The sequence below is a fragment of the Portunus trituberculatus genome, chromosome 37 (assembly GCF_017591435.1).
Source record: "Portunus trituberculatus isolate SZX2019 chromosome 37, ASM1759143v1, whole genome shotgun sequence".
NCBI classification, from domain to species: Eukaryota; Metazoa; Arthropoda; class Malacostraca; order Decapoda; family Portunidae; genus Portunus; species Portunus trituberculatus.
The window spans coordinates 14303825-14330422 of record NC_059291.1 but is presented as its reverse complement, the minus strand read 5'-3'; the positions used below and the strand labels follow the sequence as shown (position 1 = coordinate 14330422).

At 36.7% G+C, this 26598-nt stretch overlaps 1 protein-coding gene across 1 annotated transcript in view; it reads right to left on the bottom strand.

The window, feature by feature from the left end:
* Positions 1–26163, bottom strand: part of LOC123514258 (smoothened homolog) — a 36748-nt gene extending 10585 nt beyond the window's left edge. Inside the window, 10 exon segments of the mRNA XM_045272004.1 lie at positions 125–352; positions 2813–2931; positions 3330–3502; positions 3751–3960; positions 4237–4338; positions 4728–4850; positions 5185–5310; positions 5484–5718; positions 11341–11387; positions 25909–26163. Of these exon segments, the coding sequence (XP_045127939.1) occupies positions 125–352; positions 2813–2931; positions 3330–3502; positions 3751–3960; positions 4237–4338; positions 4728–4850; positions 5185–5310; positions 5484–5714 (1312 nt within the window). The 5' untranslated portion in view covers positions 5715–5718; positions 11341–11387; positions 25909–26163.
* Between the last annotated feature and the right edge of the window lie 435 nt (positions 26164–26598).

The window sequence follows — 26598 nt, the reverse complement described above, 5'->3', positions numbered from 1 at the left end:
ACAGATCAAACAATTACTTAGGCAAATTAAATTACATATAAAATATGATCAACAATACATCATCCAGATAATTACATCATATAGTACCAGTTGCAGAAAAAACACCAATTAAAATAACCCTTACCTCTGACAAGGAAAAATCCTCCAACTGTAACAACAATAATAATTGGCAACAGAAGGAATACTATTCTGATGGGAAGAGCCGATGACAAGAAACATATCCCTGCCACTGAGTCAGCCTCCACCTGAGCCAATGCCATGATGGTAATGGTAAGCACCAGGGGCAGTGACCATGACACCAGATGGAAGTACGCTGCCCGCCGCTCCAACTCATCCCCACACAGCCCAGCTGCTGTGATGTAAGAACCTTATGATTAGAAAATCACATTATACTTTCCATTTTACCTTATCATACAGGGTGTCCCACACATTGAAGTACATACTATGATTTGACAGTTTGATTTGATAGTTCGTCAGAAAATTAACAATGTGTACACACATGCTGCTTTGCTTCTTTTTTTTTTTTTCAGGAAATTAACATGTAAGTTGTGTGTAGCAAGAAATGCCTTGTTTCTTCACAGACATACAAAAAATTTTATTTGTCATTTGCTAACTGTTTCCTGTGATGCTTTAACTGCATACACTGTAAACAAAAAATAATCACATAAGGCCATGAGGCATTATTCAAGTGAGTAATGAGGTGAGGAGGAGGAGACAAATGCCCATCTTAAGCAAGCAGTTCCTGCTAGACACAATTTTCATGTCAATTTCTTGCAAAATAAAGCAAAACACAGAGTATGTGTATTAGGTACCTGAATTATCAAATCCAAAAGTACTTTAACTCACAGGACACTCTGTATAATCAGCAGTTAAAGAATCAGAGATTGGAAAACATAAATAGTGCAGTTGTTTTTCCTAAAATAACAAGAAACATTTTTGTGTGTGTGTATATACAGTAAGTCCTCCTTATACGGTGCTTCATTATCCGGTAAATTCAGTTACGGTGTTTACTAATTACTATTTTTTTTATATGATTATTTTCATGTATTTTCATGTCTGTAGGGGTAATTTTCGACATGCTGGAACACATCCCCTATTATTACATATCAAAATGGGTTCAGTATACAGTAATTTCGATCTGCATTAAGGTTTTCAAGAATGCATATGTACCATATAACGAGGACTTACAGTATTTTACGGCTTACAAGACGCACTTTTTTTTTTCTAAAAAATACCCTGAAAAATACTAGTGCATCTTCCAAGACGAATGCTGTATTGTAAGGCAACACCCAGCCTCAAGTGAGCTTGAACACTTGACCGATAGCAACCTGGATTTGTATGCTGAGTCACTAAATTATGATGTTAGCTTAAATACTATTGAATTCAGCCTTTTATATGATGTAAACTCAGTACTTAACTGTTACAAGTATTTTCAATACCATAATCCTTCCTGGAGCCTACTCGGCATGTGGAGAAAACGGGCCGCTCCCTCGTCTCATGGCAACACACACATACATACACACGAACGCACACAAATGCCAGGTGCCATAATACCTTTATTAATAGAACATCCAAATGGGTTACTCGTTCAAGCAAGAGTCAAAACTCCACTTGTGAATTATATTCGCATTGATAAAGCCTATGAAGCACGACTGCAAAATAAAATAAATACAAACTGCAGCACTGACACGTTCGGTTTCGGCGATCGGACAAGTGATCAAGTAATGTAAACAACAGGTCCAAAACATGCTTCAGCAAATTTGTAATAAGTGGTGAAACAATAGTGTCTTGCAGACTCCTTGCTTCTTATATTTTTGTGTTCAGTGGTCGGGTATATGGTGAATGTGTTCTTGTATGAAAATGACTTTTTTTTTCTTATAAATTTCTTTCAAATATTTGGGTGCATCTTCCAAGATTCAGCATCTTGCAAGCCATAAAATACGGCATATATATATATATATATATATATATATATATATATATATATATATATATATATATATATATATATATATATATATATATATATATATATATATATATATATATATATATATATATATATATATATATATATATATATATATATATATATATATATATATATATATATATATATATATATATATATATATATATATATATATATATATATATATATATATATATATATATATATATATATATATATATATATATATATATATATATATATATATATATATATATATCTTTACATTTAATGCATTTTTTAATACTTCTTTTGATCTTTGTTTTTATTCATAAATTCAAATTTTGCTTTCATAAATTATGATTTAAGACAAAGGTTTTCAATCAGCTATATGAATAAAATTTAATTCAAATTAATGTATTAAGATACACCACTGTTTGAAAGATAATACAATGATAATATCAAAATCAATGCAAGTTCTAGAACATGTTAGGCCAGGAACACACAAGTGACTTTGTGGTGCCACGTCATGGCGGTGATGTAGCTCTCCATGACTTTACATTGTTTAGAAGCTGTCCCACACACACAAGCATCTGTGGCAAACTGTTGAACTGTTGCTCATCCCCGCCACAATGTGGTGCAACTGTGTCAATGACCCACACACAAGTACCTGTGGCTGAGCTACAGAGAGTGAGTCACATACAAAACATGGCGTCATTGTCGCTAAACCCCACCACAACATGGCACTACAACGTGGCACCATAAATTCATTCGTGTGTTGCATGCATACTGAGATATAGATATTTTTTTTGTGCACAAGGAACACCACATCTCACACTACAAAACTTAGGGAATCCTCACCATATGATTTGAAACTGGTGTGCAGAGAGTATGCCAAGATGATGATCCACAAGCCACCCGCCATCATGAAGTAGTACAAGCACACAAACACCACCACACAGGAGATGTTTCCACCAGAACTGTGAGTAAAAAGCAATGAACTGAGTTGTCCAAAAGCAATCGTACCTCAAAAGTTATAAGAGAGAGAGAGAGAGAGAGAGAGAGAGAGAGAGAGAGAGAGAGAGAGAGAGAGAGAGAGAGAGAGAGAGAGAGAGAGAGAGAGAGAGAGAGAGAGAGAGAGAGAGAGAGAGAGAGAGAGAGAGAGAGAGAGAGAGAGAGAGAGAGAGAGAGAGAGAGAGAGAAATATGAAATTAAAATGTAAATCATGCATTTGTTGAATACATAATTGGGAATGTCATCTAAAGATTATTAAACAGGAGGGCATAGAATCACAATTTGAATTACACATAATAAACATAAATGAAAGTAACGTATTATTTTCAACAGCATAATTATTAGCCTAAATGAACATCCTTACCTTGGCTCACCTTCCCGTAGGGTGCCATCTGAGCGGCAGGTAAGGTCCTGTCGCACCCCTGGGTGAAACTGAACCATAAACCCAATGCTGGCCACTAAGAAGCAGCCATTGATGTAGAAGATAATAAGCACCGGATACTTGTTTGCTGCACGCCAGTCAATCAGATATGTTAGCTGAAACATTATACACAATTAAAATAATACCTTCTTTTAACTGTACAACTGAATCCCCTTTAAAAATAGATCCACTTATGTGTACATATCATGACACTTGGTATGGGATTTTAATAATTTTGTATGAGCAAATAAAGAAAGGCACAAGGAACACCATGCACTTAAAAAGTTACAAGAAATATTAAGTAAAAAAGAGACATATGCTCTAGGATCAAACTTTTGAGCCATTAAAGTTCTTGAAGTCTTACCACTGTGAAGATTGAACATGCTAGGCAGACTCCCCCAAGAGTGGCTACAAAGCTGTGCAAATCTTTGTGTTCCTCATCGGTGAAAATTGGATTAGCACACTGTACTCCACACCCCTTCACTCCTTCATACCACGAGGAGTCCTCTTCTGTAGCCACAAGAGGAGGAGTGCACTGTCCCGTTGTGTTAAACTTCAATTCCCTAACTGTGTTCTGTAAATTAGTGTTACAAATTCAAAACCTGCAAACCTTTAATAGAATATTGTTAATAGGACAGAGTTCACAAAGTAGTTGTAAAGAGAGTACTGAAATGTTTGGGGGATATATACATATAAATTCCATTAGGAACATTAATATACCATGTAAATTTCCTTGCCTAGTAGACTATCCTACTTTGAAGATTTCTGCCTCATAAACACTATATCCTGATACAATTGTTTAATTCTTCTTATCACAGGTATCTTTGATTTTAGTTTATTACATACTTACTTTGCATTTGTGTGGATATTCTTCATGGCATTTGAGAAAGTCAGGCCACCTTTTTTCTTTCTCAACCACACGGCATGGACCTCGAGTGATGACACACATCTCCTATTGTCATGACAATGTGAAGAAATTAAAATAAAGTTATCATAATTATGGAATTTCAACACACACAAAAAAGCAAAACCTAATCATAATCAGACCTACTTACATATCCACCCCACATCAAACACTCGACCTTCATAACCTTTTTCCCTTCTCAAGTATGAGGTACTGTTTAACACCAATCAATCCCTCTACACATATCACTTCCTTTCCCTTTTTCTACCACAATAATCACAGATGCTGTAATCTTTTCCTAAAAATATTTTGTCTATCTTGTCCACACAACATTCTTTTCAATTAATATATAATCCTCTGTTCTCATGTTCTTTTCTCTTTTTACAACACAAATCCCTAAGAAAACAGTTTTTTGGCCACCATAAAAAAAAACACACCTGTGATGGCAATTCAACTGAACTGTTGTTGCACTGTGGGAAAAAGACTGCACACAGCAGAGGCTGAACCACAGCCCAGCATCGGGGAATGTTGCGGAGAGCAGACCACTCCTCCAGCTGTTCCTGTTAAGATAGGGAACAGTCATTATTAGTATGAAATTGATCTATAAAAAGGATGAGATTCCATAATATGCAAGAGAGAGAGAGAGAGAGAGAGAGAGAGAGAGAGAGAGAGAGAGAGAGAGAGAGAGAGAGAGAGAGAGAGAGAGAGAGAGAGAGAGAGAGAGAGAGAGAGAGAGAGAGAGAGAGAGAGAGAGAGAGAGAGAGAGAGAGAGAGAGAGAGAGAGAGAGAGAGAGAGAGAGAGATTTTCTAATGTGGTGGATCACATAGCTAACACACTCACATGAAAAATCAGAATCGTAAGACCATCAAACTGTAAATCAAACAAAGCCTTACTCTGGCCATTCTCTGGTTGGGAAGTCCCGAGAGTGCCAGGGAGGTGTGTGTGTAAGGCAGGGTCACCCCCAGGCAAGTAGTCTCCTCTAGTGGAACACATTCAGCCCTCTTGTGACACTGATCAACCTGGAAAAACAATCATAATATTCTTTCAAGAATATTAACAAGAAAATCTTTCAAATAATATTCAGAACACTCAAGAGGAATTTAGTGAGTAAGTAATACAAAAAATATTATCTTGAAGGCATTATTAGCTAACATTCTTCCTTAACCTCCAAAACATATAGTTGGGCTTTCACCTGATTGACAGCATTTAGCAGGTGAAGATCATCAGGAGAGGAGTGAAGGGACACAATGCGAGTGTTTTCCTCCAAGACTGGTGTGGTGGTTGGAGGGAGTGTTGGTGTGCTGGCTGGTGGAGGACTGGAGGAGTGTGGGATGGTAGGGACAGCATCAGGTTCATCTTCACCACAAACAACAGCCACACTACAAAGCAGTGTGAGGAGGACTGCCACTGTGGGCGACTCCATGGCTCTGTTGAAAAGTGTACTATCTATACCACTAAACTACTTGTGTAATAATTACTCAATTCAATATTATCCTTATTCTTGTATCGGCTCAGGCAAAATTCTAACTGCCATGGGTCCGTATTTATAAAACTATAGTTCCACATAAGTGAAACACCACCATGACTTATGTGAAGCACAAGTCTTATGTCTAACATATGTTAATCATAAACTTGTGGTCCAGTTATGTTTTGGTGAGAGCAGGAATAGCACCACTATGTCAAACCGTAACAGTCAACATGGTGGAGGCAGTGAGACAGCAACGACACCACCTGAGAAGCTTTTGTGATCGTAGAGACGTCATGGCTGAGCTAAGTGACTCAGAACTGATAAAGAGTTACCAGTTAGACCATGCAAGAATTATATATGTGACTGACATGCAAGGATTCTTAGGGAAAGTGAACTCTACCAGGTGGTTTGAGAGGGGGGACGGTGCTAGCTGGATGCCACCTTGTGGGTCACACTAGTTACCACTGTAAAGAGTGGCATATATATATATATATATATATATATATATATATATATATATATATATATATATATATATATATATATATATATATATATATACATACACACTTGACCCTCGAAACAACGGACAAATGCGTGCACGACCCTGTCCGTAGATTGCAAAAGTCCGTTCTTTGCAAAAGTACGTAAAAAACTCAAAATGTATGTAAAATACGTACAATTTTCTAATTTTCGTATTAGTTCAAGCTTAGCAGCCACTGGAAGAGCCTTTCGATTATGCTTCACTGGTTTACTAGCTTTAAAAGGCATTTTGGATAGGTTAAGCACTCGTGGGAAGGTACAAATGCATAAAAAAGCCGTAGTAAGCACTGGACAATGTTCGCTGTTGGTTGAAAACGCACGGACTGAAGATTAAACATGGCAGCCAACAGCTTATGACTTGACCGACCCGCCACCTACCGGACAATAATTTGCCGGGAACGGACAATCAAGCGCATTTTAATATTCTTCCATAGATTAAACCAGACTCCAGAATTTGTCCGTAGTTTCCGAAAGACATTGATGGGAGGTCCGTTGTTTCAAGAATCGAGTGTATATATATATATATATATATATATATATATATATATATATATATATATATATATATATATAAAATTCCCTAAATAAATGCAATATGTTCAATACGACTAACAACATTACAGAACACAAAAGGACGAGGAATAGCGTAGACCAGGGTGAATATGAGCCACTTTATACATCTTTTATTATAAAATCTACGCAAATCAGCCAATTCAATTGCAAATTTGTGTGAAGGTACCTTAGTATGTGATACATATTCCCTGAAAGAAAATAAAAATTTTGAATATCATTATAGAAGTTATTAACATAAATAAGTGGCCTACTCTATGCCGAAGTCCTGGGTGAATGGGGCCACCCTTTGGGGTGAATTGGGCCATCCTTTGAGCCACTAAACTTTTAATGTTTTTTTCAGTATCTTTTATGTATTTTACTTTTTCTTTTCACTTCTCTCTCTCTCTCTCTCTCTCTCTCTCTCTCTAGAACATGTTTTTAGATTTTTTATAGTTGTTATAGGCCACATCTACACCTCAAATCTGATAAGGTGTTGTGCCCACAAGCTTTATGGGTCCACAAAACACATATTTAACATCAACAGAGTCATCAACATCATCCCTTTTCAGCCTGTCATATGTGTCATTTGGTTTTCTTTCCAAAAAACTTCATTTTCAAGAACTCTTTGACACACATAATCACACACCCAATATATGCCATTTTTTTCTATTTCTCTTTTTTTCTGTATTCCACTGTACTTTCGAGCATTAAACATTACAACACCTTCAATTTCTTCATTTTGGTCCGTGTCCTCTATAATGCTGATTGAAGAATGATTGCTGTTCAATAGCTCAGCATCTTCCTCCTCTGCTGAACTAGGCTCCTTTAGTGAAGTGCTGTTGCGGAATCTCTTCCTTGATGTCCTTTCTTCTGGCACTTTCCTTTTCTACAGTCTCTTCTTCAAACTCTTCCGAAAGTTGTCAACATCTTCTTCCCTAGATGAAACTTCTTTCCTTTTTCTTGTGGTTGTTTCTTTGTTTTTCTTCTGCTTTCTTCTTCCTTTCAAGGATCATCTTTTCTTTCTCCTTGACTGCTTCTAAGAACTCATCGTGCATTATGACGCGACTATGGAAATCTATTTTTTTTCTGGCCATTGTCTGCGTTGTACCACTAGTGGTTGGGTAGGGCTTTCTGAAAACATTTGCCATTATCTGCTCGAAAGAGGTTGAAGGGAAAATCATCTCTCTGGGAGAATTGACCTTCTTTGGAATTGCTGGTTTGTGGACTGGCTCTGAAGATGTCTGGACACTTTTGCATAATTTATACAGATCTGGGTTGAATGTTTTCAATGGATAAACACTGCGATCAGGTGGATACAAACCAGTCTTTTTAATGGCCATTTTTACATTTGGGAGACTGAAACATTCATCCCAAACCTTGCCCACCAAATCTACGAATTACCCTTTGGTAATTTTCTGAGCTTAGTTTGTTGGTTGCCATTTGGCAATAGTGGCATCCCACCTGGTCTTCAAAGGCTTAAAATAGCAAACATCAAGAGGTTGCAGTACATCAGTGGTGTGAGGAGGAAGTTTAATAATGGTTATAAAAAAAAAAAAAAAAAACATCAGGAAGCTTTAATTTAGCAAAAACATAATGAAAGTGTGGTGGCCCGATACACCCCGGTATACAAAATACACAAGAATGAATGGAGCCACTCATTGAAGTGCCTATAACACTAAAACTAAAAGGAATTTTTTTATTTTTGATTAAAACATGCAAAAGAACAGAGAATTATCTACATGACCTACAATTTTTATAAAAATTCAACAAAATTTAGTGTACTTTCAGGAGAAATTGAATAAAAGTTTTTTTTCAGATGCAAAAATTTTGCAACTTTGAAAAACACACTTTTTATGGGGAAGCCCTAGGAACCATAAGTTTTCGATCAGGACCAAAAACTTTTTAAGGTTGTGTAGATACTGAAGTGGGCTTTAAAGCCCAGTATTCACTTTTTTCAATTTTCAAATTTTTCATAAATTTTTGAGGAGTGGCCCAATTCACCCCAGCTGGCAGGGGGGACCAGTTCACCCCAATCTACACTACCATTGAAAGAGGGATTGGCCAGTGGAAACAGAGATTTCATGTCCTTTATAGTGAAATCAGAGTCACTCCTCCAGCATATGTGGCCAAAGTAACTCAGGTATGTAAAAATGGATTCATTACATAGTCAAATTCATGCAATAAATCTTTTAAATCTCACTAACTAAACCAGTGGTTCCCAAACTTTTTTCTGTCATTTCCCCCTGCACCCAGTTCAACCATCCAGATTTCCCCCTTCATGTGTATGAGAGAAAGAGCAGTTAATACACACTGAGACTATTTACTAATTTATTTTTCAAATGTACAAATATACTGATAAACTTATAGTTACAGAGTAAAGTGGATAGAGAGCAGTTAGTAACAACTGAGCAGACATGAGAAAATCCATCTGAGATTTTTTTAGTTAGTAGGTAGTGTAATTATTTTCCCCCCTTGTAGCTTCAAATTTCCCCCCAAGGGGAAACTTCCCCCAGTTTGGAAACCACTGAACTAGACATTTTTACATTCTTTGAACCCATAGCAAAGTTAAGTTAGGTGAACATTATGGCACAGGGAATACAGCACAAAGCAGGGTCAGAAAACTGCCATCTTAATGTCTTAAATGTAAGTGCACAAGTTAACATGCACTTTCTCAATATGAGCCCAATCTTATGCCCCCTATTGAGCAGTAGAGTGCTTGTTGGTTAATCCAAGCCTTTGTTGACACAGACAGGATTTTTGAAGTAGCACTCATTCCATCCCATTGGTAACATCTCTGATGCACACACAGATGAAACAAGGTTGATAACGAAGGTGTGATATTAGTGCTACTTCTTCAGGGTAATAATTAAGCTCATACTATAAGTATTATTTAAAATCATTGTAATATGTTCTTACAAATAATTATTCTGTATTGCTCATGCTTTCCGGTGTGAGCCATGCTGCATAACATATGCAAAGACAAGAACATCCATGAACCAACTGGAGAAGGGAACATTGGTGAGGGATCCACCTGCCCTACAGCCACCTGTAGGTGTACATTCCCATGAAGGCCTCCTCTACAGGGATGAAAATATCAACCTTTACTTCCAGTAAGTAATAAATGAATCAATGAATGAAATAAATATTGAAATACATTATCAAATATATTCTGAATTCCACATGTCATATTAATAAAGTTTTTCATTGAAAACTTGTAGAATGATATATATATATATATATATATATATATATATATATATATATATATATATATATATATATATATATATATATATATATATATATATATATATATATATATATATATATATATATATATATATATATATATATATATATATATATATATATATATATATATATATATATATATATATATATATATATATATATATATATATATATATATTCCTGTATATTTTTTTTTTTTTAATAACTTTTTTTCTTTCAGAGATGGTGCTGAACCTTACCCACCTGCTGCATCATCCACCAAGAGGGTGAACATCTCAGCACCAGCAGAAGGTGCAGCTGTGTTAGGTGTTGGAAGTGCTGTGGTAGCATTTCCATCTCTACTGTTATGACCAACGACAATAGATATTAGTTAAACCATCACAAGCATATTTATTGCAGATCTATCTCTCTATCTATATAAGAGGTGAACAACCCTCTCAAGGAGGAAGTACCCAAGACAAGGCACTCTTCCCTCTCCCTGCCCCCATACTGCACTTCACATACACAATGTGAGCATATGTCGTGTGTGTGTGTGGTTGCCTTATATTTGCTGTCCTCCTCCTGAAGAAGGGTGTTGGCTTTTGTCTATACATAGATAGATAGTTAATGTCCCTACACTTCAGTTTTAAAGATATTTTGTATGCTATTATTGATATTTTCAGCAGAAAAGTAAGGTACTGTTACTCTGTTGCAGACAGGTACAGAATGCACTTGTCATTAAGACACTTTCATGTGTGGATGCATTCCTTGTGAGCTGCCATTTCCAACCACATATAGCTACACCTTCCATAATTGAATATTAACATTGGAAATTCTTCAAATCAATGAGACCCATCAACTTCATTAGATTAAGTTACTGAAGTTACATTCTGTTAGTTTGGGGTTGAAGTTAGGCATGTGTAAGCTGGCGGAAGTTATTCTTTACATCTGGAAGCATTAAATATAATAAATGGATAGTTTGTTGCCTATGTTTCTCCAAACCTAAGCAGGGTGTTTATAAAGGAAGGCAGTTGGGCATTACTGAGTATTGGAGGGAGAGTGAATGTGAGGTATAGGAGGGTATGAAAGAAGTAGTATGGTGTGCAGCAAATGAGAAAAGCAAAGGAGTGGAAAAAAAAGGTTGTGTTTTCTTAATATCACCTGGGATGTGGGAGAATATCGATATACAAGGGTGGAATGGTTAACACCTTCCAAAACCAAGATGTTCCATATGTGTATGGAATGATTTACTCACCCAAATTCTTGTCTATGTCATCAAGGGGCCTGGGAGGTGGACTGCCTCTTAGATCAAATAGACTCATTAGTAAAGTGGCCACTAATGTTCAGTGCTTCATTACTGGCTTTCATAAAACATAGCAATGTAGGCTTCCCTATCCAAAAATGGAGAAAAAAATCAATAATGCCTGCAGGCTTAGTTTATTGATTAACACTGCTGCCTTATAGTGCTTGCCTAAATATTTCTCTTTACTTAAGTACCTTAAAGAAGCTTGTGCAAGAAAAGCCAGTTTTATTTTACAAGTGCACATTACAAGTGCCATTACAGATTGTTACTCCTTATCATTGTGAATATTTCCATCACTATACACACCTTCCATACTTGAATATCAACAATGGAAATTATTCTTCAAATCAATGTATCTTAAGTGACATTGTTAGTTTAGGATAAGTTGGGTCACTTAAGGTTGCTAGGTTGGCATTAACAAGGCAAGTTGTTTGCTGACACAACAGCTGCTGCTTTGTTTCCTCTTCTGTGGTGGCTGTGGTACATCCATCATGTCAGTAACAACCAACAACAAAACGAAGTAGTAGTATATGCGACTACTCGTGTGTGGGTCACATGCTGTTTGTTTACATCGGGTGGAGTGGACACTGAGACACTATTATTAATTATGTTCGCCTTTAAATATACCAAAATTTCATGTATTGTTAATTATATTAATACAAAAATGCATCAGACATTTTTATTTGTTCAAATCATTGTACCGGGGTTAATTTCAGTCCATAAGTTTCACCACTATGTTGCGGTTGGCATCCCTGCACTAAGTCGAGCTAATGATGAGGGGTTAGCAAGTCATAACTTTGCCGTCTATGCTGCGTCATAGCTACGATAGATTAAGTCATGACTTATGGCTCTTTTGTGAAAGTTTTATAAATACGGCCCCTGCATCCCCAAAGTGTAATCAGTATGTGATGGGAAATTCAGTCAGAGAAGAGAAAGTATCACAAGGATCTACCCTGTGACAAGTGTGCTTTTTTTTTTCATATAAATGATACAGTAAACTAATGAGTATATGAGATCTTTGGCACTGTTGATAGGTTATAGCTACAACAAAAATATTCAAAGCAATACAGAAACCTGAAAAAATTACTATTATATTGATATTACTAAGTATCTTGTATGGTCCTGTGTCCATATCCATAATCACTCAGTCTTTTGTTTGATAAATCCATTTCATTTTACTTTTCATTTCTTCATCTTTTAATCCATTCCAAATATTTATGGTTCAATACGAAAAACCATATTTCTTCATCTTATCATTCTGACATTTTCCTATTCTTTGTTTGTTTGTTTTTTTGTCACTCCAATATATAATTTGCCTCTTCTCCATAACATCTGATCATCTCTGTTCCAGTGCATGTGTATGAGTGTATTTACCTATTTGTATTTTAACGGAAAAGAGCTATGCTCATACTGTCCTGTCTCCATACCTACAGTCATCCAGTTTTTTTTTTTTTTTTTTTTTTTACATTACAAGGGCACTGGCCAAGGGAAAACAAAGTGTTGGAAAAAAAAAAAATCCCGCTGGTTGCCAGGCCCTGTTAAGAGGAAAGTAGGAGAAAGAGAAAAAACAAAAAAATCTAAAAGGAGGGTCCAGTTAACGTAAGAGGTGTCTTGACACTCCTCTTTGAAAGAGTTTAAGTCATAGGCAGGTGGAAATACAGACACAGGTAGAGAGTTCCAGAGTTTACCAGTGTAGGGAATGAAGGAGTGAAGATACTGGTTAACTCTTGCATTAGGAAGATGGACAGAATAGGGATGAGAAGAAGTAGAGAGTCTTGTGCAGCGAGGCCGCAGGAGGGGGAAGGCATGCAGTTAGCAAGTTCAGAAGAGCAGACAGCATGAAAACAGCGGTAGAAGACAGATAAAGATGCAACATTGCGGCGGTGACTTAAAGAATCAAGACAGTCAGTTAGAGGAGAAGAGTTGATAAGACGAAAAGCTTTAGATTCCACCTTGTTTAGTAAAGCTGTGTGTGGATCCCCCAGACATGAGAGCCATACTCCATACACGGGCGGATAAGGCCCTGTACAGAGCAAGCAGCTGGGAGGGAGAGAAAATGGACGAAGACGCCACAGGACACCTAACTTCTTGGAAGCTGATTTAGCAAGAGTAGAGATGTGAAATTTCCAGTTTAGATTTTTAGTGAAGGATAGACCGAGTGTGTTTAATGTAGAGGAGAGGGAAGTTGAGTGTTATTGAAGAAGAGAGGATAGTTGTCTGGAAGGTTATGTCGAGTAGATAGTTGTAGAAATTGAGTTTTTGAGGCATTGAACAAAACCAGGTTTTCTCTGCCCCAATCAGAAACAAGTGAAAGATCAGAAGTTAGGCGTCCTATAGCATCTCGCCTTGAGTCATTTAATTGTTGTTGGGTTGGGCGTCTGTTGAACGCTGTTGAATAATGCAAGGTGGTATCATCAGCATAGGAGTGGATAGGGCATTGAGTCAGATTTAGGAGATCATTGATGAATAATAGAAAGAGAGTGGGTGATAGGACAGAACCCTGTGGAACACCACTGTTGATAGTTTTAGGGAAGAACAGTGACCGTCTACTACAGCAGCAATAGAACGATCGGAAAGGAAACTGGAGATGAAGGTACAGAGAGAAGGATAGAATCCGTAGGAGGGTAGTTTAGAAATTAAAGATTTGTGCCAGACTCTATCGAAGGCTTTCGATATGTCAAGGCCGACAGCAAAGGTTTCACCGAAGTCCCTAAAAGAGGATGACCAAGATTCAGTTAGGAAAGTAAGAAGATCACCAGTAGATCTGCCTTTACGGAAACCATACTGGCAATCAGAGAGAAGGTTGTGAGCTGATAGATGCCTCATTATCTTCCTATTAAGGATAGACTCAAAGGCTTTAGAAAGGCAGGAAATCAAAGCTATAGGGCGGTAGTTAGAAGGATTGGAGTGGTCACCTTTTTAGGGACAGGTTGAATGTGAGCAAACTTCCAGCAAGAAGGATAAATAGAAGTAGAGAGACACAGATGAAAGAGTTTGACCAGGCAGTGAGCGAGTTCGGAAGCACAGTTTTTGAGAACAACAGGAGGGACTCCATCCGGACCGTAAGCCTTCCGAGAATCAAGGCCAGAGAGGGCCAGGAAAACGTCTTTATAAAGAATTTTAATTTTAGGGATGAAGTAGTCAGAGGGTGGAGGAGTAGGAGGAATATGCCCAGAATCATCCAAAGTTGAGTTGGTAGCAAAGGTTTGAGCGAAGAGTTCAGCTTTAGAAAAGAAGAGACAGCTGTAGAGCCATCTGGATGAAGTAAAGGAGGGAAAGACGAAGAAGTAAAGTTGTTAGAGATATTATTGGCTAGATGCCAGAAATCTCGAGAGGAGTTAGAATTGGAAAGACTTTGACATTTTCTATTGATGAAAGAGTTTTAGTAAGTTGGAGAATAGATTTGGCATGATTACGGGCAGAAATATATAGGGCATGAGTTTCAGCAGTTGGATGGCTACGGAACCGTTTGTGAGCCGCCTCTATCATTGACAGCACGAGAACAAGCAGAGTTAAACCAAGGCTTTTTAGCTTTAGGGTTAGAGAAAGTATGAGGAATGTATAGCTCCATGCCAGAGATAATCACCTCTGTTATGCGCTCGGCACAAAGAGAAGGATCTCTGACATGAAAACAATAATCATCCCAAGGAAATCAGAATAGTACTGCCTTAGTTCCTCCCACTTAGCAGAGTTAAAATGCCAGAAGCACCTCCGCTTAGGCGGGTCCTGAGGCTGCACTGGAGTGATAGAACAGGTAACGGAAATTAGATTGTGGTCGGAGGAGCCCAACGGAGAGGAAAGTTTAACAGAGTAAGCAGAAGGGTTGGAGGTTAGGAAAAGATCAAGAATGTTGGGCGTGTCTCCAAGGCGGTCAGGAATACGGGTAGGGAACTGCACTAGCTGCTCTAGGTCATGAAGGATAGCAAAGTTGAAGGTTTGTTCACCAGGTTGGTCAGTGAAAGAAGATGAAAGCCAAAGCTGGTGGTGAACATTGAAATCCCTAAAATGGAGATCTCAGCAAAAGGAAAGTGAGATAAGATGTGCTCCACCTTGGAAGTCAAATAGTCAAAGAATTTTACATAGTCAGAGGAATTAGGTGAGAGGTATACAGCACAGATGAATTTAGTTAGAGAGTGACATTGAAGTCTTAGCCAGATGGTAGAAAATTCTGAAGATTCAAGATTGTGGGCACGAGAGCAAGTGGTGTCGTTACGCACGTATGCGCAACATCCAGCTTTGGATTGAAAATGAGGATAGAGCAAGTTTAGCCTTAAAGTCATGAATATTTCTTGCTTAAACTAATGTTTCATCCAACTTGTTCCATATTTCTATGTTTCTGTTTAGAAAATTTTATTTCTTAATGTCTCTTCTACACACGGTCTTTTTCAATTTCATGCCACATCCCACACTAATAAGTCTTCTTTGTCAACTGTGTCCATCCTCTTCCATGCCTTGTTTAAAGCAATTAGGTCTCCTCTTTCTCTCTTCTGTTGCAATGTTGGAAGTTTTAACATCTTTAATCTGTCCTCAGATGTTAGGTCTCTCAAACTTTGAGCCATTTTGGTTGCAGCTCTTTGAATTCTGTCTATCTTCCTTATATCTTTCTTATTATGTGGTAACCATATAAGTGCAGCATATTCAAGTTTAGGTTGAATCATACATTCTATTAGCTAATTTCTTCATCATCCCTTCATCTATATATGTAGGTAAATGCCCATTTCATTTTTCTTGGTAACCCATAGATTTCCCCAACTATGTTGTTTGTTGACATGCTTTACCAGTGATAAATTGTCACTTATTGTAATACCAAGGTCTTTCTCCTCTTTTGTTTTCTGAATTTCTACTCCTCCCATAGTGAAAGATCTCTTTATATTGCTTTTCCCTAGTTCCATCACTTTGCACTCTTTTGCATTATATTCCATTTCCCATTTCTTGCTCCACTCGTGTACCTTATTCAAGTTATTCAAGTCTTTCTGTAACATTTCACAATCCATGTCATTTTTCACTCGTTTCAGTAACTTTGCGTCATCTGCAAATAAGCTTATATAACTGTTCACCTCATCAACCATATCATTGATATAGCTACACTATGAACATCACAGGGGGTCAGAAGTGTTATATTTCTTAACTCCACTTATAACTCTGCACCATTTTGATTCCTCATCTTTTAGCAATGTTCTCATTTCTCTGTCCTTTAAGAAGTCTGTTATCCAATCCAGTACTTTTCATTGTAAACCAACTACATTTTTAATTTTCTGTAGCAATTTTTGATGCGGTACTTTATTAAAAGCATATTTTATATCCATGTAGACACAGTCTGCCCATCCGTCCCTCTCCTGAATTATATCTATTGCTTTACTGTATATGTTCAATAAGTTTGTGACACAAGATCTTCCACTTCTAAAGCCAAATTGTCTACCAGTTATTGTATGTGACTCTTCTAGATATTGCATCAAACAGTCTGACTATTTTTTCAGCTACTTTTGCAACCAGGCTCGTTAGGAAAACTGGTCTGTATTTCAATGGTTCTTCTTTGTTACCTCCCTTAAAAATTGGTACAATGTTCGCCCTTTTCCAATCTAGAGGGACTTTTCCTTCTTTAAAGGAACATACTATGATGTTATGTAATATCTCTGCCAGCTGGTCATGACATTCCCTCAATATCCAATTTGACACCCCATGGTCCTTGAGCCTTATTCATATCCAAGGTTTTCATAATCTTCCTGATTTCCCTGACTTCTACATGGATCTTTCTCATTTCCTTGTCCCTGTGACCCATTTGTGTCCCTTCAAACTTGTTTTCTTTGGTGAATACAGATTGGAAGCACCTATTCATTATTTCTGCCTGTGATCTTGCATCCTCGTCTATGACATTATCAACTTTTGATTTATCTATTGTTTGCTTTTTTTTCCTATTAACTACTTATAAAAGAGCTTTGGCTCATTTTTGCATTTGTCAACTACGTATGTCTTTCTTATAGTTTCTTTCTTCCTCTCTTAGTGCTTGGACATATTCATTTCTTACTATCTTAAATTCTTCCCAATTATTAAGTCCTCTTTTTCTCCATCTATTCCATGCTGCTTCCTTCTTCACTTCTGCTGATTTACATCTTATACAATACCAGTCTTCTTTTCTCTCCTCACTGATTCTAATTTTGGGAACATATCTTTTAACACTTTCGTTATAAATATCCATAAATATATCCCACTTCACTCCAACTTTATTTGCTGTAGCTACATATAGTTGATTCCACTCAGCTGCTGCAAAGTATTCCCTTAATTTTGTAAAGTCTGCCTTCTCATAACTATATCTCCCATTCTTGTGAAGTTTGTTCATATTTACCGCTGAGCTGCTGTCTAGGTTGAATTCACTTAACAGATGCTCACTTTTCCCTAAAGGGCACTGAACTAAATCGTTTTTATGTTAGGTTTGACGACAAAAATTTTTCAAAGGAATGTTTTGATGTGTTAAGAAATATAAATAGTGCAAATGATCCACCTATCATGATCTCTCAAGATGACGTATTTTTATCATTAAAAAGAGTTAAGACTGGTAAATCTGGTGGTCCGGATAACATTGGTGCAAATGTGTTGAAATTTTGCTGTCAACAATTGATTAAGCCTTTACATATTCTATTTCAAGCCTCACTCAATCAGTGTAAAGTTCCATTATTGTGGAAAACCTCAGAAATAATACCAGTCCCTAAGATAAAGTAACCTGTTGTAATGAATGACCTAAGACCTGTTGCTCTCACATCATTAGTGATGAAATGTTTTAAAGATATTGTTAAATAATGTTTATGTAAATATGTTGATCCACTCAGAGATAGTATGCAGTTTGCCTATTGTAAGGGAAGATGTGTACAGGATGCCACTACATTATTATTACACCAAGTGACACAACACCTTGACACGACAAGATTAAATACTTATGCAAGAATCTTATTTATTGATTTTAGTAGTGCATTCAATACCATACAACCACACATCTTGTTGAATAAACTCTCTATGAATGTTAACAGTAGACTAATCTACTGGATTTATAGCTATCTAACAGAAAGACCTCAATTTGTTATTGTCACAAACACTGGTGCCCCGCAGGGCTATGTTCTTTCGCCCCTTTTATTTTCTCTCTATACCAATGATTGCACTAGTGAAATTGAAAACTGTTCAGTAATTAAATACGCTGATGACACTGTGATCATTGGAAAAATAACAGATGGTAATGAAAGTGAATACTGTTCTCAAGTAAATAATTTTGTTAAATGGTGTGATGATCATTATTTGAATTTAAATGTAAAAAGACAAAGGAAATGTTAATCGTTTTTCTTAAGAGGGAGAAGTGTACTCAAAATCTTGTAATTAAAGAGGAACAGGTAGAAACTGTACATGATTATAAATATTTAGGGGTGCAAATTGATGATAAAATAACAGTTGATGTAAACACAAAAAAGGTGTATGGCAAATGCATGCAGAGAATTAACTTTCTGAGAATTTTAAGAAATCTAAAAGTTGAAAATACTATTCTTGCTATGTTCTGTTATTGAGTCAACTTTATTTTTTTGTTTAACAATGTTGTATGGGTGCTTAACTGTAAAAAACAAGAAGAAACTCAAAAAGGTTGTGAGAATTGCTGGTAAATTGGGTGTAAAGGTAACAACACTGGATGACCTATATTCTAGAAATGTATTGTGTACAACTAGGAAAATAATGATCAACAATACCCATCCTCTCAATGATAACTACGTGTTCTTAAGATCTGGGAAAAGATTGGGTTTGCCTTCACAGAAAACATCTAGATACAAAAATTCATTTGTACCAGTTAGCATTAAATTGTATAATTCTGTCCATGCAAAAAGGTAAAGTTATTGCTTCCATTGTGATTTTGATTCTGATGCATGATAAATTTATAGCATGGTGTTTTTAAAATAGTGTAGTGTACATAGTTTTAGTCTTGGACCTTACGTACCTTGTCACAGATATTTTATTGTGTGTTGTACTGTATGTGTGTTGTAACTGTAACTTTGAATGATCTGGATCCACAAAAAGTTTCAATTTGTATGTATCATTACAAACTGACTAAATAAAGTATTTATTATTATTATTATTATTATTATTATTATTATTATTATTATTATTATTACCTATTATTATTACTTTATTTCTTCAATGACTAAGTGTGTGTGTGTGGGTGTGTGTGTATTTACCTAGTTATGTTGTACTGGGTTCAAGCAGGGCTCATAGTGTCCTGTTTCCATGTCTCCATTTATCCGATTTTTCTTTAAAGTTATGTGTGTGTGTGTGTGTGTGTGTGTGTGTGTGTGTGTGTGTGTGTGTGTGTGTGTGTGTGTGTGTGTGTGTGTGTGTGTGTGTGTGTGTGCACCCTCTCACACATCTTAGCTACCACACTTGTAAGTCAACATCGTGTTAAGGTACCTACTGTTGATTTTTAAACATTCAGCAGTTAGTGTGTGTGTGTGTGTGTGTGTGTGTGTGTGTGTGTGTGTGTGTGTGTGTGTGTGTGTGTATTTACCTATTTGTATTTACCTATTTGAGTATTACAGGGCCCGAGCTAAGCTCTCTGTGTCCTGTCTCCTTGTCCATTCCTGTCATATCTTTCTTTCATCTGATTGACACACACCGCATCAACGACATCACTGCTCAGTTTACTCCACTTATCAATGCTACGATGCAGGAAACTGTATTTTCTCACATCATTTAGACAGATGTGTGTGTGTGTGTGTGTGTGTGTGTGTGTGTGTGTGTGTGTGTGTGTGTGTGTGTGTGTGTGTGTGTGTGTGTGTGTGTGTATTTACCTAGTTGTAGTTTTACAGGGCCTGGGCTTTATGCTCGTGTGGCCCCGTTTCCATATCTACACTTATCCAATCTTACTTTAAAAGTATGCACACTCGTTGCAGACACTACTTCTTCATTCAAACTGTTCCACGTCTCAATACAGTAAAACCTCAGCTCACGACCATAATTCGTTCCTAAATCCTGTTCGTCACCCGATTTGTTCGTCCCCTGAATCAATTTTTCCCATAAGAATGTATTGAAGTACCATTAATCCGTTCCAGACCAAAAAAAAAAAATCATACTTCTGTCCATAAAACCCATTCAAAATAGACCTTTAATGTATGCATGACATGAACGAAATAATTATAAAAACCTAAATTGTTTTAATTACTGTACCTAAATTCTATCAAAATGATAATAAAATGAATAAAAAAGAAAAGATTATTTACTTGAGAGACTGGACGTTGATGGCATGATGGAATGGAGGAGAGGAGGATAGGAAGACAGACAAGATCTGAAAGACAGTCATGAGAGAGGACTTTTATGTCTCGTGCCAGAGCTACACAACAGCTGTGTATCACATGTCAGTGCCGCTATGTCCCTTATAGCAGAGAGGATAACGCCAGGAAGCTAAAGTAGAGCGCTAACATCACCATGCCCAGGAAAAACAGGAGAAAATCGTGGTAGCACGGAGATTATGTTATGTAATATTTTTAGTATGTTCCTGTTTCTATTTTCTTTTGTGCTTATGTTTTGTTTTGTTGTGTGATAGCCGGGTTGGCTATCACAGCCGTTAACTTTATCCCCGAAATATCGTTCGTCCCCTGGGTCGATATATTGACAAATTTTTTGGTCGTCTCCCGAATTGTTCATCCTTAGAGACGTTCGCCAAGCGAGGTTTTACTGTACATCTTTGTAGGAAACTATACTTTTTAATATCTTTTATACATCTTCCCTTCCTCAGCTTCTTACTATGCGATCTTGTGCTTCAACTGGCATATTCTTCTCTCAGGATCAGATACTCATTGTCCACTTGGTCCATTCCATTTATCAATTTATAAACTTGTATGAGATCCCCTCTCTCCCTTCTCTGCTCCAATGTTGGAAGAATATCAATTTATAAACTTGTATCAGATCCCCTCTCTCCCTTCTCTGCTCCAATGTTGGAAGATCCATAGCCTTTAGTCTCTCTTCATATGTCATCCCTTCAAGTTCTGGGACCATTCTTGTAGCCATTTTTTGTAGTCTCTCCAGCTTCCTTATGTGTTTCTTTTTGTGAGGGGTCTTTACTACTCCTGCATATTCCAATCTGGGTCTTATTATAGTACTTATCAGTTTCTTCATCATTTCTTTGTCCATGTAGTGAAATGCTATTCCAATATTCCTTATCAAATTATATGTCCCTGAAAATTCTATCGATATGGCTTGCCAGTTGATTATTTTCTTCCATCGTCACTCCCAAATCCTTTTCCTTTTTTACTTTCTCCAGTTCTACTCCATCTCCCATCTTATAGATTCTCACAGGTCATCTTTCACTCTTTCCCATTTCCATGACATGGCTTTTGTCCACATTGAATTCCATCTCCCCCTTTTTACTTCATTCCCAGATCTTATTTAGGTCTTCTTGCAGTATTTCACAATCTTCTTTTTGCTTTATAACTCTGCACAGTTTCGCATCGTTCGCAAACAGATTTATGTAGCTGTTTACTCCTCCTGGCATGTCATTTATATAAATGAGAAAAAGTATTGGCGCCAATACTGACCCTTGTGGCACTTTGCTTTCTACTGCTCTCCACTTGGACTTCATATCTTTGACTACCATCCTTATTTCTCTCCCCCTCAAATAATTTTTCATCCATCTCAATGTGTTTCCTTTTAAACCACCCTTCTCCTCTAACTTCCACAGTAACCTTGCATGTGGCACTTTATCAAATGCCTTTTTTAAATCAAAGTAAATACAATCAACCCATCCCTCTCTCATTTGTACCCTACCAACTATTCTAGAATAGAAACTCAGTAAATTTGTTACACACGACTGACCTTTTCTAAAGCCAAATTGGCTATTTGATAGTAATTTGTTGTCTTCAAGGAACTTGATCCATTGTTTCTTTATTACTCTTTCACACATCTTACATATTACACTAGTTAGTGTAATATGTAGTTAGTGAGTGTGTGTGTGTGTGTGTGTGTGTGTGTGTGTGTGTGTGTGTGTGTGTGTGTGTGTGTGTGTGTGTGTGTGTGTGTGTATTTACCTAGTTGTATTTACCTAGTTGTAGTTTTACAGGGCCTGGGCTTTATGCTCGTGTGGTCCCGTCTCCATATCTACACTTATCCAATTTTTCTTTAAAACTATGTACACTCTTTGCTGATACCACTTCCTCACTCAAACTGTTCCAAGTCTCAACACATCTTTTGGAAACTAAATTTTTAACATCTCTCAGACATCGTCCCTTCCTTAGTTTCTTACTATGCGATCTTGTGCTTCTAAAGTCATATTCTTCTCTCAGGATCAGTTTCTCATTATCCACTTCATCCATTCCGTTAATCAATTTATAAACTTGTATCAGATCCTCTCTCTTCTCTGCTCCAAGGTTGGTAGATCCATTGCCTTTAGTCTCTCCTCATATGCCATCCCTTTAAATTCTGGAACCATTCTTGTAGCCATTTTTGTAGTCTCTAATTTTCTTATGTGTTTCTTTTATGGGGAGTCCACACAACTCCTGCATATTCCAATCTAGGTCTTATTTTAGTACTTATCAATTTCTTCATCATTTCCTTGTCCATATAGTGAAATGCTACTCCAATATTCCTTAGCAAATTATACGTCTCTCTGAAAATTCTATCAATATGGCTAACCGGTTGATTATTTTCTTCCATTGTCACTCCCAAGTCCTTTTCCTTTTTACTTTTTCTAGTTCTACTCCATCTCCCATCTTATAGATTCCCACTGGTCGTCTTTCACTTTTTCCCATTTCCATGACATGGCTTTTGTCCACATTGAATTCCATCTCCCATTTTTGCTCCATTTCCAGATCTTGTTTAAGTCTTCCTGTAGTATTTCACAATCCTCTTTTGTTTAATGACTCTGCACAGTTTCGCATCGTCCGCAAACAGATTTATGTAGCTGTTCACTCCCTCTGGCATGTCATTTATATATACGAGAAAAAGTATTGGTGCCAATACTGACCCCTGTGGCACTCCGCTGTCTACTGTTCTCCACTTGGACTTCATATCTTTAACTATCGTCCTTATTTCTCTCCCCCTTAAGTAATTCTTCATCCATCTCAATGTGCTTCCTTTTAAGCCACCCTTCTCCTCTAACTTCCATAGTAATCTTTCATGTGGCACTTTATCAAAAGCCTTTTTTAGATCTAAATAAATACAGTCAACCCATCCTCTCTCTCTTGTACTTTATCAACTATTCTAGAGTAGAAACTCAATAAATTTGTCACACATGACCGACCTTTTCTAAAACCAAATTGGCTATTTGATAATATTTTGTTGTCTTCAAGAAACTCGATCCATTGCTTCTTTATTACTTTTTCACACATCTTGCATATTACACTAGTTAGTGATACCGGCCTGTAATTTAAAGGTTCTTCCTTCCTTCCGCTCTTATATATGGGAACCACCTCAGCTCTTTTCCACTCCACTGGCACTGTTCCATTTTCTATTGAGCATTTTATGATGTTGTATATTGGACTTGCTAGTTCTTCCCTACATTCTTTCAGTATTCTGCCTGAGACTTCATCCGGTCCCATTGCCTTTTCCTCATCCAATTCCGTCATCAACTTTTTTATTTCAAGCTTGGTTACTTTAATCTCTTTCATATAGACAGTCTCTCTATTACCCTGTGGTCTTTCAAATTTGGATTCCTTAGTAAAGACCTCATGAAATTTACTATTTAACAGTTCTGCCATACTTTTTGGGTCTTCCACCATTCCATTTTCTCCTTTTAACCTTTCTATTGTTTCTTTTTGTCTTATTTTTCCATTTATGAATCTGTAGAACAATTTTGGTTGTTCCTTACATTTTTCGACAATGTCCTTTTCATAGTTCTTTTCTTCTTCCTTTCTCACCTTAGCATATTCATTTCTTGCTGTTTTGAAGTTTTCCTTATTTTCTGGATTTCTGTTTCTTCTCCACCTTTTCCATGCTCCATCTCGTTTCTCCTTTGCCCTAGCACATCTTGCATTAAACCAATCTTTCTTTCCTTCTTCTTTAGGTCTATATTTGGAACATATTCCCTGACCCCAGTTTTGTATATTTCCAAAAATAAGTTATATTTCTCTTGAACCGTTAATGAGTTTTCCATCTCCTCCCAGTTTACGTTTTAAAATAGTTCTTGAGATTCTCAATATCAGCCTTTCTGTAATTTAATCGGTCTCCTTTGTATGATTCATCTCTATCTTCCTTTCCTTCTTCTATATCCATCTCTAATATTACATGGTCACTCTTTCCCAATGGGCACTTGTATCTTATATCATCGTTAATTGGTATATCCCTTGTAAAAACTAGGTCTAATCTTGCCGGCTCATCGTTTCCTCTGAATCTTGTGTTTTCCTTTACTCTTTGGACCATCAAATTATCTATCATTAGGTTCAGGAATCTATCTCCCAGGCATCTTCCCCATACCACTTTCATAATTTTCCCAGTCTACCTCCTTACAGTTGAAATCTCCTATCAATATCACTTTTCTCCTTTCCTTAATGATTCTTGTAAGACTCCTTATTGTGTCATCTATCATGTCTCTATATTCTTGGTTAGTCCATGAGTTTGTTTTGGTGGCACATATGTTCCAATGATTGTTAACTCCTTTTGTTAATATGCATCTTAACATACAGTATTTCTGATTTTCCTTCCCCAAACTCCACTTGATTTACCACTATCTCCTTCCTTAACATCATCATGACTCCTCCTCCTCCTTTACCTCTCTCTCTCCTCCATATATTATACCTTTTATCTATGTCTATTTTATTGCCTCATTTAACTTTGTTTCCACCAGGCATACAATATCTGGTTCTTCTTTCTTTATGTAATCTCTTAATTCTAATTTACTAGATAAAATCCCATCTATGTTCGTATACATCATTTTTAATCTCTTGTTCTTATCATTTTTAGTTAAACTTGCTCCATTCTTTTCTCTTCTTTCTCTTTTATATACCATTTCCTTATCCTGTCTCCTATAATTCTCCAAAAAAATGCCTTCTTCTCCTCCTCTGACCTTTCATTATTTTTTTCTCTTGCTTCTGCCACCAGTGTGTGTGTGTGTGTGTGTGTCATGTTAAGGTACCTACAGTCGATTTTTAAACATTAAGCAACTAGGGTTCAGTTAACATCAGGAGGTCGCAGTTGGCTCGCAAATGACACCTGAACTCAAACAAAAGAACATGCAAAAATACACACATAAAATAAATAAATAAGAAAAAAAAAAGTCCTGGTCACAAAGCAAATACTTACTCAGAGCAGCGAGCCCCAGCTAATCTTGAAAACCAGAATGCTCAATAGACTGGCAGGTGAAACTTTGAGGTCAGTCTCCCTGCCTCAAAAAATTACAGAATCACGCAGGCATTCACTACACCTGACGTTTTTGGAGACACGCATTTCCGGAAGGTGAATGACGCACGCTCACCCAATGATCGAGGCCTGATACGTTTGAAGAGCATAGGCACACCAGCGAATTTAGCGTGAGTGATGGAAAAGAAACATGACGAGGGCACTTACTGGAGAAAGGTGGCCAGCCCTCCAAGCGTCCACTCTGCCGCTGCTCGAGACCACACACATAGTCTTGTTTAGGAAGTTCGAGTCCCGCACTGACCAAGACTTCAACCCCGCTCGCTCCTGCTACCGCCGCTCCCACTGCCACCATTCCTCTAGGATTATTCCACAGATCACAGTACTTATATAGATACGTAATGTCTGGCTAAGGAAGGGAAGGTGTAGTTAATGGTTGTTCTATTCTTACAACAAAGTCGAGTCCGTGCATTGAAATTCTTTGTTGTTTACCACCCGCATGGAGGCGAGTGAAGTGACAGAAAACGTGACTACGAGCCAAGCTACTCTTACGGGGTGACTGCTGCTTATATTGATTATTAGTTCAGATTCTTAGTTTCTTACTATTTAATTTCTTCCATTCTTACCATGAGAACAAACCTAAATGAAGAATAAATATCATCAGTTACAAAATTAATCCTGAGTGTATGTATATATATATATATATATATATATATATATATATATATATATATATATATATATATATATATATATATATATATATATATATATATATATATATATATATATATATATATATATATATATATATATATATATATATATATATATATATATATATATATATATATATATATATATATATATATATATATATATATATATATATATATATAT